General features: G+C 33.1%; 1 protein-coding gene across 1 annotated transcript in view; it reads right to left on the bottom strand.

The window, feature by feature from the left end:
* Positions 1–5,161, bottom strand: part of LOC127839660 (uncharacterized) — a 37,451-nt gene extending 32,290 nt beyond the window's left edge. The window contains exons 1-5 of the mRNA XM_052368043.1: positions 5,083–5,161; positions 3,177–3,248; positions 2,638–2,734; positions 2,386–2,528; positions 1,104–1,221 (exon numbers count right to left, since the gene is read on the bottom strand). Of these exons, the coding sequence (XP_052224003.1) occupies positions 1,104–1,221; positions 2,386–2,528; positions 2,638–2,734; positions 3,177–3,243 (425 nt within the window). The 5' untranslated portion in view covers positions 3,244–3,248; positions 5,083–5,161. The remainder of the gene's footprint in view (positions 1–1,103; positions 1,222–2,385; positions 2,529–2,637; positions 2,735–3,176; positions 3,249–5,082) is intronic.
* Between the last annotated feature and the right edge of the window lie 9,890 nt (positions 5,162–15,051).

Raw genomic sequence — 15,051 nt, 5'->3', positions numbered from 1 at the left:
TGTTTTTACAAACAATATTCCAAAATGCATTGAGTTATAGTTTTACTAATAATCGATTGAACTTTGCATTTCAAACTTCAAAATGTACATGTACAGTTCAGTATTCCGGAACGTGATTTACGCATGATCAGATGGAAAACCCTCGTCTTGATTGGACGTCAATTGCATCATAACTTTAAATAGCAACATTACCGGATGTTTTACGACAGTTTAGAAACATTATAACCGCATGTGTTCATGCAATTATGTTATACTTAAAACGTCATTTTAAGCATTTAAATAGCAAAAATAATCGTGCCTCGTAAGAACGCGTATATATAAGGTAGAGAGTATTATTCCACACGGTGACGGCTTTAATTAGACCTCTTAGCTGGTATTTAGATGTTAAAAACAAGGTAAATTTTCGTCTCATATTTCTTTAAAAACGCTTAATCGGATATCTCGAACTCTCGTTATCTCGATATTTTTTCTTGTTCCCGCCGACTTCGAGATAACGAGAGTGGACTGTATATACTTAAAACATTTAAAGTACACGAGAGACGAGACATTAAGGCACATAGAACTGACTAATTTAAATCATAGTAAGGAACATAAGGCAAACAAACAACAACAAAAGCACAAAGTAGAGGTCAGTCACACATGGCACATCCACATCTGGGGCCCGTCCAGGTGCGGATCAGCCTCGTGAATTCTTTATATTCACCGGCGGTCCTTATATGATTTGGCAAACTATTCCAAACCCGGACAGCCTCAAACCTAAATGAGTTCTTCCCATGTGCAACTGTCCTCACTGATGGTACTACAAGTGTGTTTTCATACCTAAGATTATATGAGGATGACTTGGTTTTGACAAGATCTCTGATATATTCAGGCGAGATACAATTTATCATTTTTTATGTCTCTGTTGATCAAACAACATTTATGTCGATTAGTTGTTTTTGTTTGTGTTTTCAAAATTATACCGACACAAATACTCACTTAAAAGGTTAAGGTAAATTTTATTTGTTTAAAGAAACAAATAGTAATTGTAAATCAAATTCTTACATCAAAACAATAGCATGAATAATTAGGATATGATTTACAACATCGTGCAATACAATTACCCTATGTCAGGGCTGAATCTGATATGGTCGTATTGGTCTGTCCGTTCTACGAAGTGTAAGCACGTGTGTCTGTTCCAGTGATCCATAGCTGTCCTAATGGTCAGGATTGCCTTGAAATCTGCAATAATGAAGCACTCATTAAGCACTCAAGTAAATTAAAATATCGTGGAAATAAGCCCTATGAGGGTCAATGTTTTAAAAATCTGTTCTGTATTTCATTATTGAATATATTACTATTATTCTATATCAGCAATATAGTGCAGCCCAAATAGTTTATGTCGTATGATATCTTTTTCAACAACTCCATTTTGTTCGTGATTTCTTTCTGTTAATAAAACGCGTTTTAGTACCAAAGCGCGAGAGTGCGTGAGCCCAAATGATTGCAAAAGACCATGAGAATGGCAACATATATACTAAAATGTCCTGCAAAAATATTACTCATTAACATTGCGAGCAATAGTTTTATTTGTAAACATCGTGTTGGCGCTAGTATTGTTAATTAAATGACGTGTTAAAATATTTATTTTAACGTATGACAGGTCACATAGGTATTGTCGATATAGTGCCCACATAGCGACCGAGAGGTCACGGGTTTGATCTGCGCTGTGGGGTCGTTCTTTAGACAGAGACAGACAGACGCAGTTTATTCAGACTTATAAAAAAGTACATCGCCTTCATACTAAAAAAACACATCATATTCTGTCACGTGAAGGCGAATAATAACATAACATTATATAACATAAAGTCAATTCAAATACAAATGCAAATAAACATAATATATGGTAAGAACACGTCAGTTCTATCGATGGGGTGGTGAAATATATTAAACAGTATTATTTAGGATCGTACTTCGTATAACTAGAGCTTCTTTTATATATGTGAATACATTGGAAATTACTAATCTATCACAAGAAACTTATAATTTGTGGAATTTATACTCAAATGGGTTAATATAAAATGTACTGCTAATACTTTGTTTTGTTAAATAAGTGTAACATCGGAATGAACATATGAAATGACACTCGTCTTCTAAATCAGTACCATTACAACATAAACAATAACGTTCATTTCGTGGAATGTTGTTCTGGGCATATCTGCCAGTTTAGATCTCCACGAAAGACATCAGGCATTGCTTCTACACAGGAAACGGACACGACAGCTTTATAATAAGCCTTAGACGTTCGATGCAATCGAACTTAAATAAATAGGTGTTAATTAAAGTAAACGTATAAAACATTGCATTATTATGTAATAACTTCGATATCATTCAATAAGAACTTGCCAAATCCCTTGTCTATCTGATACGGTATTTCGAGGGGCCAGCGGTTCGCCTCGATTTTTGATGCGATTCTTCTTCGACGATTTGCAGTCTGACTAACAACGCTATGTGTCTCGCAGGAAACACTCTTGTGCTTGAAATCTTTTCTAAAAAAAAGTGAAACGACCAAAAACAATAATTAAATAATGACTTGCTTAAAAGTGCATTTATCAAACACAATGTTTCTGTTTTCTACTAGAAAACACTATAGGTTACCTGAAACCATCCTTGAATGTTCTCTCGTCTATCACCATATCGTAATGCAGCTTTACCAGCGTTCTGTTGCTGCCCTTCATTTTATACCGACACCAGTCTTAAATGAAAATTCGCTTAAACAACCATAAAATGTATTCAAATAAGAAAAGTCCGGAAACATAATCAGAAGAGAAAGTATTGTTATATCACTATAGTGTTTTGTTTACGGCAAAATGGTTATCGTCTAAACAATACACGACAATATACATGTGTGAAACACAACACGAAATATAAAGATGATAAAGCTGGAGTCATTGCTTTTGAAACGGCGAATGCGCAACACGCGGTGTTTAAAGGTTTACAGGCTATCAGAATCGCACACTGATTCGATCATTAATCACAAACATAAGTATTACATGTATGCAAACAGAACAAGTAAGATTGCTTAAAGCCGTTCGATTAATCAAATACTCGCTATTCTCGTTATGTGTCGGAAAACTTTAAAATATATCGTTACGGGGCAATAAAAAAGGGAAAATCCTTTTTTTATATCGTGTTACCTGAATGCGGTACACCTGGACGACGATATGCTTGATGATATGGACTACTAGATGATACACTCTTCATCTTGTCTGTCAATATATAGTACCATGTTAAAATATTTTTTGCAACGAAATATTAATTCGTATCGCTTCTATAACCAGCTAGGCTGATGTAGCAAAACATGGCATATTTTTTAACGACACACAAGCAAATGTCTAAAGATCTATTAAAAACGATTTCAGACTTAAGGTAACTTAACAAAAACAGAACAATAAGGAAATCGAATTAAAGCCGGATGTGTATGTTTCTAATCAGAATACAGAATAGGAGTTTGATATTCAGTTTATGAAAGAAACGAATAGTGTTTTAAGCTTATACAATCATGTTGTTCAGAAGAACCAATTTGTTTGCAGAAGATCACACAATGAACATATGTGTACAATTATTTGAATAGTAAGCCACTTATGCAGAAAATAATGTGTTACCCTACTTCGTTTTAGCTTAAAGCCACACACATTGAAATGAAATACATGTTAATCAAAACATATAGATGCAATTTAAAAGTGTGCAAAATTGTCATTAAATCTATAGCCTTGTTAGCAAGTATTTTTAATATTTTAAAACCGAAAGTAGGATTTCTATACGAATACGTCAATTTTGACAAACACGATTCTTTTTAAGTTTTCAAGCGCAAAAAAAAACGGATTTTTACCTTGTAACCACCACATAAATTCTAATTGGCATATATAAAATTAAATCTATAGTATAGTTAGCAAGTAATTTATTATTATTTTTATATTTTAAAACCGAAAGTAGGATTTCTAAACGTAAACGTCCATTTTCACAAACGCGATTATTTATAAGTTTTTAAGCGCAAAAAGAGGGATTTCTACCAGTAGATATATTCTAATTGGCATAGATAAAATTAAATCTATAGCCTAGTTAGCAAGTAATTTATTATTTTTCAAACAGTACCGCTTTTAAAACTGAAAGTAGGATTTCTAGACGTATACGTCCATTTCGACAAACGAGATTATTTTTATGTTTTAAAGCGCAAAATTTTTTACCTTGTAACCAGCATAAATATTCTAATTGGCATAGATAAAATATGTTTCTTATTTACACTTAAATTTACTATGCCAAATAAGGTGTGTGACTTTAAGCTGTAATTATGTGCAGAAGGCAGAATTTGTGAGGTATTTTTGCCAGGGATTATCTTACGAAATTTTTAAATATTTGTTTAGAAAGAAATTGATTCAAAACATATGTCTGTTTTCATCTATTGCATCAATATTATGCTTAACGGTATTCACTCGTTTGGTAGACAACCGCTCAACGACCATCTGTGCACATTTTCAAAAAGATTGGCCAAGCACTGAATGAAGTGCATCGGTAATAAACTCCAGCCATACATTTCATTTATAAGCGCATTAGAACATACACTGCTTCATTAAAAAAAATATTTATTATTTACAAGGATTCGAGATAATATTTGTGTATTTTAATGATGTATTGTTCCCATTCATTTTTGTTTTCATTTTCACATAAATCGTTATGTATTATTGGATTTTACAGAAACTGTGAAGAGTATATTTGTGGTATCAATCATCGTGTCGTAATAACGCTGTATTATCACAAAATATGTTGCTATCGGGTCTTGGTATGGCAGTCGCATTATTAACATATTGATATAAAGTGAACATTTATCAATAGTATTTATTTAACAAATTTCAAGAACATAATGATATTAAGTATTCATATACAAAAAGTTGATATGACAGGAAATAGTAGATAAATTTGAAAGGAAATAGTTCATTTGATCGCAGTTCAAAGTCAATAAACATCATGTGAATTATTAACAAACTTTCCAATACTACTTACATGAACAATATGTTTGTGTAAACAATTTATATACGTGTGTACCTGCATATATTTTACCGTAATTTTTTTCCTTTACTTGTCCGAACACATCGTCAATTGCTGATTGTCCCTGATATAATATCAGAGCCTGAAACACAGTACTCCTTTTGATTACTTGTGTGATAATTATCGTAAAAAAAGCTTAAGCAACAGTAATAATGCGACTAGTACTTTCAAAAATATACTGAAGTTTTACCGGTCAAGCATATGACTTTTGTCGTTTGACGTGTTTATAATGACGTCATGAGCACGCGCGTTTCATATTTGTAAAACATATATCAGTCATGTGTGGAGGATGGTAATATTACTCGGAATTAACTATAAAGTAATTATTTTTAGTGAAATCGAATCAGATTCAACAAGACAAACAATTGGATACCTACATGTAATATATTTTAAACACAAAATGCAACAGAAACAGCAAAAACATTTTTACAAATTGTAAGTGCGCGTGCTCATGACGTCATTAAATACACATCAAACGACAAAAGTCATATTCTTTCCAGCTAAAGCTTCAGTTTGTTAAGTAGTTTTTTTATTATTTCTTTAAAATCGGGGACGTAGAGGTATGATAAACTGAAACACAGGTTAGTGCCTCATCTTTCTGTAATATATCAGGCTCGGCACAAATACAATAATAAAACAATGTTTGCTTAATATAACGTTGGGATTTTCCGTGTAGCTCTATTTTCCTATTATATTTTTAAAGAAATAATTGACGAGTAAAGAAATTTGCTGGGATAAATCAAAAACTAAGTCGGTGCCGAATAATGCGAAGTTTATTTAGCTCGGCCGGAAAATCTGAACCACTCGCCAAGGCTGGTTGGTCAGATTTTCTAAGCCTCCCAAAATAAACTTCGCTTTTTTCGGCGACCTAGTTTTCTCTATATATCAGGCAAAGTTATATCAAGCAGATATCAATGCGGTGGTATGATAAAACACTTAATGCATGTAAAACGTCTACTTCTTAAACATAGCGTAACAAAATAACGTCGTATTGATATCATAGCAGTCAATTACTGCTGTTATGTGATTCTTTACTATAAGCATTAATGTCGCTGAACTATATCTTTGAACTAATTGAATACGTGTTTTCAATTGTGTGGCGTATTGGTGTGGATAATAACTATTATGTCATTTGCGAACTGTTCAAATAAATTAACTGTATATTATAATAATTATTAAAATAATAAAAAATAGAGTAAATTGATCACCATGTTTTTCAACAGAACCCTCTATATGGTGACATGCACAGCATGATATTTATCAGCCATATATAAAGCATCCAATGTCATTTACAGCTTTATTCAGCAGTTATTTAAAAGGTTCACGAAAAACAAAAGCGAGACGTTGATGTTAACGAAAAATTCATACAAATAGTTAGTTGTTGTTTTCTCTCATATTGTTTTCAAATCTTATTTCAGAAAAGAAAAGCCATACAATTTAAATTATTTAAGTATCAACGAATAATATGTATTTTTAAATTGAATACTTTTCTGTTTTCGTATTTTGTTTTCGTTATTCAAAAGGATTTTATATTTTGTACAATCACGATACTTACAAACACAATCAATTGCGCTGCTTTCCACATTTCCAAGTATTCCTAGAACGTTTAGCCACCGAACAGAGAACATTACATAATGAAAGGTTTCTTCATTTCTTATCGAAACGGCAGCTGTTTACTCACGTGTTTTCCTGGAACTTGAAAAGTCTGCTTGAGAAATGATAAGATCTGGCTGGCTTGCTGGCGATTATAAAATTACATTCACGAGTTTTGGCATGTGTCTATCTTTATTTACATAGATTAAATTGCACGTAAAAGCATTTAGGTTCGTTCATGTTTAACTTAACATGTTTTGTTATGAAAGTTGAAATAATTAGTGAAATAAAACTCGTTCGCTCCCTCAGGAAAATAACCATTTTTAATTCACACCGGGGTATTGTGGAGTTATTTAATAGTTTGTAGACTTTTAAAGAGCATCAACTTGTAAAACTCAAAGAATTCATAAGTGCGAATAAAATGCTTGAAAATAACATGAATGAATTAACTTATTAATTACATCGGTTGTAAAAGGAAACTGATAGATCAACATGATTTCCCTGCATATAATATGCTTAAATCATGCAAACAAATATGATCTGACATTGAAATCATCGAGAATCCTATGTACCAATGTATTAACGAACCTTAAGCACTGACTTTTTACACATGACAACACTGACATGTCATACATGACAACACTTAAATTTCCTAATAAAATACCCCATTTGTCACACAGAACAACACGTACATGCCAATTGACAAAACTGATATGTGATACATGACAACACTGACAGGTCATACATGACAATACTGACATGTCAAACATGACAACACAGATATGTCACACATAACAACAATGACATGTTAAGCATGACATCACTGACTTGTCATACATGACAACAAATACATGTCATACATAACAACATTGACATGTCATACATAAAACCACTGACATGTCACACATAACAATACTGATATATCATCACTTGTCATAATAAAATACCTGATTTAATATACAGAACAATCAATAACGTCAAACGTTGACGTCGACGTTTTAGAATGTGCATTGTATGTTGATTCTTTTTTGGCGTGTTCCTTTCGCAATGAAAATCACTTCACTTCCTCCAATATACGAACCCATTATACTGAATTGCTATACTGATTATATAAGAAAACTGTAAAAAAATATATGAATTATCACCGTTAAAATAATTAACAAATCATGACTTGTTTTCACATACAATATAGTATGTAATTTAAATGCATTAGTTGGTATGCCCCCCGGATCGAATGATCGGGGGTATATTTTGTTTGGCCTGTCTGTCTGTCTGTCTGTCTGTCTGTCTGTCTGTCTGTCTGTCTGTCTGTCTGTCTGTCTGTCTGTCTGTCTGTCTGTCTGTCTGTCTGTCTGTCTGTCTGTCTGTCTGTCTGTCTGTCTGTCTGTCTGTCTGTCTGTCTGTCTGTCTGTCTGTCTGTCTGTCTGTCTGTCTGTCTGTCTGTCTGTCTGTCTGTCTGTCTGTCCTGTCTATCTGTCTGTCTGTCTGTCTGTCTGTCTGTCTGTCTGTCTGTCTGTCTGTCTGTCTGTCTGTCTGTCTGTCTGTCTGTATGTCTTCTGTCTTCTGTCACTTTGTCCCAAAACTTTAACCTTGGTCATAACTTTTGCAATATTGAATATAGCAGCTTGATATTTTGCATGCATGGGTATCTCATGGAGCTGCGCAATTTTGAGTGGTGAAAGGTCAAGGTCAATGTCATCCTTCAAGGTCAAAGGTCAAATATATGGCTTCAAAGCGCAGTAGGGGGCACTGTGTTTCACAAACACAGCTCTTGTTTGTGTCTAAAATGGGATGCATTATTTATCCTGTATTAAGGTCCCAAACATATTTTGTATATCATTAAAATCACGCTGGTAATGTGGATACTTCGATACCTGATGGCACTTCGATAACGGAGAAAAACAAAATCCACTCGCAAGAGGTAAGTTCCTCAGTCTATTTAAGTTATATCCCAAGAATTAGTTTTTTAAACAAGGCACGTGGTCAAGTTGATAAATGGTGTATCCTTTTGTATTGGAAAGAAAGTATTTCACGGAAAAAATGGTAGATTTTTGCACGCACAAAAAGAAAATTCGGTCGGAAAACAGCATAAACTTGATGAATAGTAAACATTTCAACACAAATTTTGATAGTATTCAATGATATATAAACGAAGATAGAGCATGTTTTAATAGATGTTATTCATGAAGTTGCAGACAATTTGATTCCCGATAAAGGATACTTCGAATAACAGAGACTTTTTTCAAATTGGGCACTCTGATAACCGATTTTATCTTCTATCTGAAATGCATAGTCAAGTGCGACACCTTGGGAATCTATGTATAACCTAATTACAAACACATGTGTAAATATAAACAATGGCGTTGTTCGTTTTCAACAATCACATTACTATTTATTGATGCTATAAATATTTTAATTGCTATTATTTACGGAATCCGGGTAATGCCATCTATAATCTCGCTCTTCTCTCATCAATGGCGACACACGACACACGAAGCGATACACGATATTTTGCGCGATACTCAAAGCGACGCACGATATTTTGCACTATACTCAAAACGACGCACTATATTTTGCGCGACACACGAAGCAACGCTCGAGAATGTACCACGAAATATAGCCCTTGTGTAGGTAGCCCAAAGGCGATATATCGTGGTATAAATCGCGTGTCGCTTCGTGTATCGCGGAAAATATCGCGCTACGCTTCGTGCGTCGCGCAAAATATCGTGCGTCGCGTTGAGTATCGCGCAATATATTGTGTGTCGCTTCGTGTATCGCGCAAAATATCGTTCGTCGAGTTGAGTATCGCGCACAAAATCGTGTGTCGCTTCGTGTATCGCGTAAAACATCGTGTGTCGCTTCGATTATCGCGTAAAATATCGTGTGTCGCTTCGTGTATCGCGTAAAATATCGTGTGTCGCTTCGTGTATCGCGCAAAATATCGTGTGTCGCTTCGTGTATCGCGTAAAATATCGTGTGTCGCTTCGTGTATTGCGCAAAATATCGTGTGTCGCTTCGTGTATCGCGCAAAATATCGTGTGTCGCTTCGTGTACCGCGCAAAATATCGGTTGTCAGCCTTTGAATGCGAGCCAAGAGAGAGGTCATGAAATGTATACATTGACCGTAGATCTAGGCCTTATCTAAAGCTTAACTCTTGGCGATACTGTTTACAGGAAAAGAATTTTCCCGACAAAAAATATATTTTAAGATTTACTCTTCACGACATATAGCGTTATGAACACATGTAATATGATATATTATTTGAAGCTTTTTAATACGGCTTAGTTATGATCTACATATTAAAAACAAACAAAAACCAACAATAACTTTATTTATTCAATTTTACCTTGAATATGAATTCTATAAGTAATCGCGAAATTATGTTCGCACATATAAAGATAACTTAGGACACTATATCTAAAAATATTGAAGATAAAGTAGTAATGCACTTTGAAGTCTGCACATTCTTTGATTGCCCTCTATGAGTTGTACATGAGTTATAATTTTATAAGATTCAAACAATATGGAGGCTTGTTCTATCCACCTTATTTGAACACATTTCTCAAACAGTATTAAGTTTCCAACTTAAATAGAAAGATTGTTGAAATTTGCGCTTTGCACTTAGTTTCGACGTTTTATATCGTTGCAAAAACAATGCGGATATAATGTCTTAAATACTACATTTGGGATAAACGATTTAACAAAACTGAGAACAACTATTTTAATATTGTCACTTAATACTAAAATAATGTATGGCCGTTGTGCTACGCGCTTTGTTTTTGTCCTCATAGAAACGACATTAATTGTCTGGAATGTATTTCTTTTACAAAATTACTGTTCAATAATCATTACTATTTTTTATACTTCGAGTAACCGTTATATGGCCGCGCTACGCCCCTTTTTTATTGTATTGCACATTTTGTAGTCGACTTACTACCGATACGCCACTTTCACATTTTACCTTTTAGCCTAGCCAGCAGCGAATAAACATGTAATTCAAACACTTGGTCGTTCATATCAAATTACTTGAACGCTGTATCATGCATTAAATGTTGCTAAGCATTATATTGCGCAATACAAAGTTAAAGGTAAACGTATAAGCACAACATGATGTGTTTGGCTTACAGAGATTGGCGTTTCTTTTGTTACGTCGTAGTCATTTCCAAATCACGACTGCAGCTAACGCGTCTGATATAAACACAAATAGTTTTGCTTTGTAAAAACAAAATATTATTGCACGTATTATAGTTAGTTTTTCTATAAAACATTTTGTATCTAAATACTGAACACTCAACGTTACGGAAACGTTTGTTGTATCGATAAGCGTGATTTTCATGAAACATCTTATACTGATGCAGACTTGTAAATCTTTCAATCTAAAATATTGAAAATGAATATCTCAGCATACTTTCTTAAAACAAGAGATGTATTTTGTCCTTCATCCATACAAATGTATCTATTTGTTTCAGTCAATCGTGCTAACCCCGGCAGTCCTATTGGTTTGTGATAAATCCTTGCTAATATTGTTATTCAAAACAACAAAGTATGGCTACGATCCTCGCTAGAAATTTTGTTTACATATAAGGGGCCTTCATCTGGAAGCTACAATACGGCCATAACTGCCCCTTAATGTCATCGTTTGATTACTTCAGAACGTACGTGCCTTAATAGAACGTGTTATTTAATTCACAAAATTGACCTAAAAGCGATATCGTAAACCGTGTTTTAAAGCAGATCAGATTAACATGTATGCAGATTATAGTTACTTTTATTCACCGATAACATCATTTAAAAACTGGAAATCTGTATTTTTGCCATAAACTATTATAACATGTATATTTAAATATGCAAATATTGATTTGAATCATACTTTGTGACTGAAACAATGCTCTGTATTTGTAACAGTATCCTCAATTAATGTTACTTTATATGCATTTCAGCTTGATTCGATAACAGCATAGCGTAAAATGTGCGTTAATGTGAAAGGCAAATTTTTTTATTCACATGACCAAATTTCACAGCAGTCAATACTCATATCATGCATGTATTTAAGTTTTTACAGAAGCGTTTTAATCTTAAGAAGCCTTGCTATTTTATAATAAGATCTAACGGTTTAAACGGGTACATAAGACTCGGATAGTTTGTTATTTATATTTATGTTATAACATCGTTAGCAAGTAGAGCCGGTAAATATATTATATGTAGCCCCGAACGTTGTCTGCTCGCGTATCACAGGAATGTACTGTGATAACCTTGCAGAAAATTTCTCCACACGGAATCAAGTCGGCCTCAACAATTCTCCATACGGAAAATCATAATACGGTTCAACTTTTTTTATAACCATGAAGCAACCGCAGTCTCCGTACGAATGTGCATTCACTTGCCAACATAAGTCATCAACATCAACAAAAGCATCACACGAAAATCGTATACAATTCTTATAAACGCAGAAAAAGCATTCCAATACCCGTCAAATAAAAACTGGTCATAAATCGTGGATTTGAACACAGGGGACACCCACGTTTTTTATCCTGCTAAACCTCGAACAAACGATCATGAAACTTACGATGATTCTACGTTTAAGTTACAAGTGTACATGAAACAGTCATGCGCTCTTTTTAGATTACGTATTTGCATAAGACCACGTTACGCATTGATTACAATTGCATATCATAGTATTTTTCGTCGCGTGGCTTGTTGCATAAAAATTTGTAGACGTCAAGCAAAATTATATTGCTTAATACATAAAGAAAATAACTATTAAAATGGAATTTAATACATCGATAATTATCGGTTAAGATAATGCAAAAGTTTCTGATAAAGGCACCAGTCCTGCATGTAACATGTTGCAGAAGTTTTTGTTTTTACTAAGTTTCATAATTTAATAAAATGTTTGCACCTTATAAACTCGTTTCTAAAGACCAATTATATATGAATGATTGAATGTGATCACAGTTTGTTAGGCATGCACCTAAAAAAACTGACTGTTACAAAGTCCTTATCAACGACGATAATTCACTATTGGATTACATTATGATACAATTCATTCGCATAAACAAATGCTAATGACAATAAGGATTAAATCAATCCGTTAAATGACTACACAAACATGTTCTGTTAAATCATATCTCAAAAATACGGAGTTTAATATATCACGCATTACAAAGTAACCAATACACGTTATCACATTAATATTATAAAATATGATTATAATAATTAAATACACAACATATTCTTATTACACCATATGTTTCAAAAGATATGAAAAGAAGTTGAGCTAATGTGAAAACAAAACTGTATGGATATTAAGGTAAAATAACTGACAAGGGTGTTTATATAACATTAGCATTATATTGATATTACATTTGGACCAATGACTTAGTTGTATGTGCACGTATATCATTTAAACTGTGTTACACGTATATCATTTTCACTAAGTTACACGTATATCATTAAAACTCTGTTACACATATATCATTAAAACTTTATTACACGTATATCATTAAAACTGTGTTACACGTTTATCATTATAACTTTGTTACACGTATATCATTATAACGTTGTTACACGTATATCATTAAAACTGTGTTACACGTATATCATTAAAACTTTGTTACACGTATATCATTACAACTTTGTTACAAGTATATCATTAAAACTCTGTTACACGTATATCATTAAAACTGTGTTACACGTATATCATTATAATTTTATTACACGTATATCATTATAACTTTGTTACACGTATAACATTATAACTTGGTTACACGTATATCATTATAACTGTGTTAAACTCATATCATTGAAACTGTGTTACACGTATATCATTTAAACTGTATATTATTATAACTGTGTTACACGTATATCATTATACCTATGTTATACAGTATAACTGGGCTACACGTATATCATTATAACTGTATTATACGTATATCAGTATAACTGTGCTACCTGTATATCATTATAACTGTGTTACACGTATATCATTATAACTGTGTTACGCGTATATCATTATATCTTTGTTACACCTATATCATTATAACTTTGTTACACGTATATCATTTTAACTGTGTTACACGTATATCATTATAACTGTGTTACACGTATACAATTAAAACTGTGTTACACGCATATCATTTTGTATAACTGTGTTACACGTATATCGTTATAACTGTATTACACGTATATCATTATAATTGTGTTACACGTTTATCATTATAACTGTGTTATACGTATATCATTATAACTTTGTTACACGTATATCATTATAACTGTGTTACACGTATATCATTATAACTGTGTTACACGTATATTATTAAAACTGTGTCACACGTATATCATTATAACTTTGTTACACGTATATCATTAAAACTGTGTTACTCGTAAATCATTAAAACTTTGTTTGTGTTCTCGTTAGCATATTTCGCATTATGTTACTAATTTAGATGTCGACTTAAAGCTATCGTAATTGGGTTGCAAGAAGGGTAAGAACGGCGTAATAAAAAAAAATTGTATTATATCAATATACATGTTGCAATTCTAAACAGGCTCATTGCATAGCCAACAATACCAATTAAACGAAACACGACGTTGTCTGTATGAAACACACCGCCACAATCAGATTGATCACACATGTAGCAATGTTTGTCTAAATTCTTCTCCATATACTTGTTACTGTACTTGGCCAGGTCCCAACTTTCAAGGAAATCAACTCATTTTACCGAGAAAACATACACTCAAATATTTGGCCCAGCCCCAACCTTTCATGAAATTATCTCAATATTTCTGCGATAACAGGTACAGAAACTAGCTATGATCATAAAAGTATAGTCCCACAGTATTTACGCAGCGATATTGTTAGACATATATCAGAACAATGTGCGTAGTAATAGGTGCGGATTTATTCCAACGGAATCATCAACTGCCGTCTGCTAAATGGATGATCATCACCAGTTTCCAAAATGTTACTGCATTACGGTTAACGACTTTAACGCAGTATTTTGCACGCAAGATGTTTTTCAGACGCGATTTTTTTTTAACATTTGTGTTTCGTTAATTTGTCTTGACTGCTGCTTTGGAGATACAGTTAGCAATACCGGCCGGCCTTGATTCTTTTTCTAAAGATTTATACCTTCACATTTCGTAGATGATGCATTATTCCCTTCATAAGAATTTTCTACAACTATTTTTTCCACGCATCGCGAATAGTTATCCGGAACTAATTTGTAAGGATTGTAAAAAAGAAATATCTCTTTAAAAAGACGCTAATATTGGTTTGTGTACGTGAAAGTTAATAAGTAAGAACTATGCGATCAAGGATCGCGGATGTTGTTTTTATTTAAATAAATATTATTATTATTTTCTCATATTTT

The sequence above is a fragment of the Dreissena polymorpha genome, chromosome 7 (genome assembly GCF_020536995.1).
Source record: "Dreissena polymorpha isolate Duluth1 chromosome 7, UMN_Dpol_1.0, whole genome shotgun sequence".
Lineage (NCBI taxonomy): Eukaryota > Metazoa > Mollusca > Bivalvia > Myida > Dreissenidae > Dreissena > Dreissena polymorpha.
Note: the sequence above shows the minus strand (reverse complement) of the source record. Positions and strands in the feature narration are given on the sequence as shown.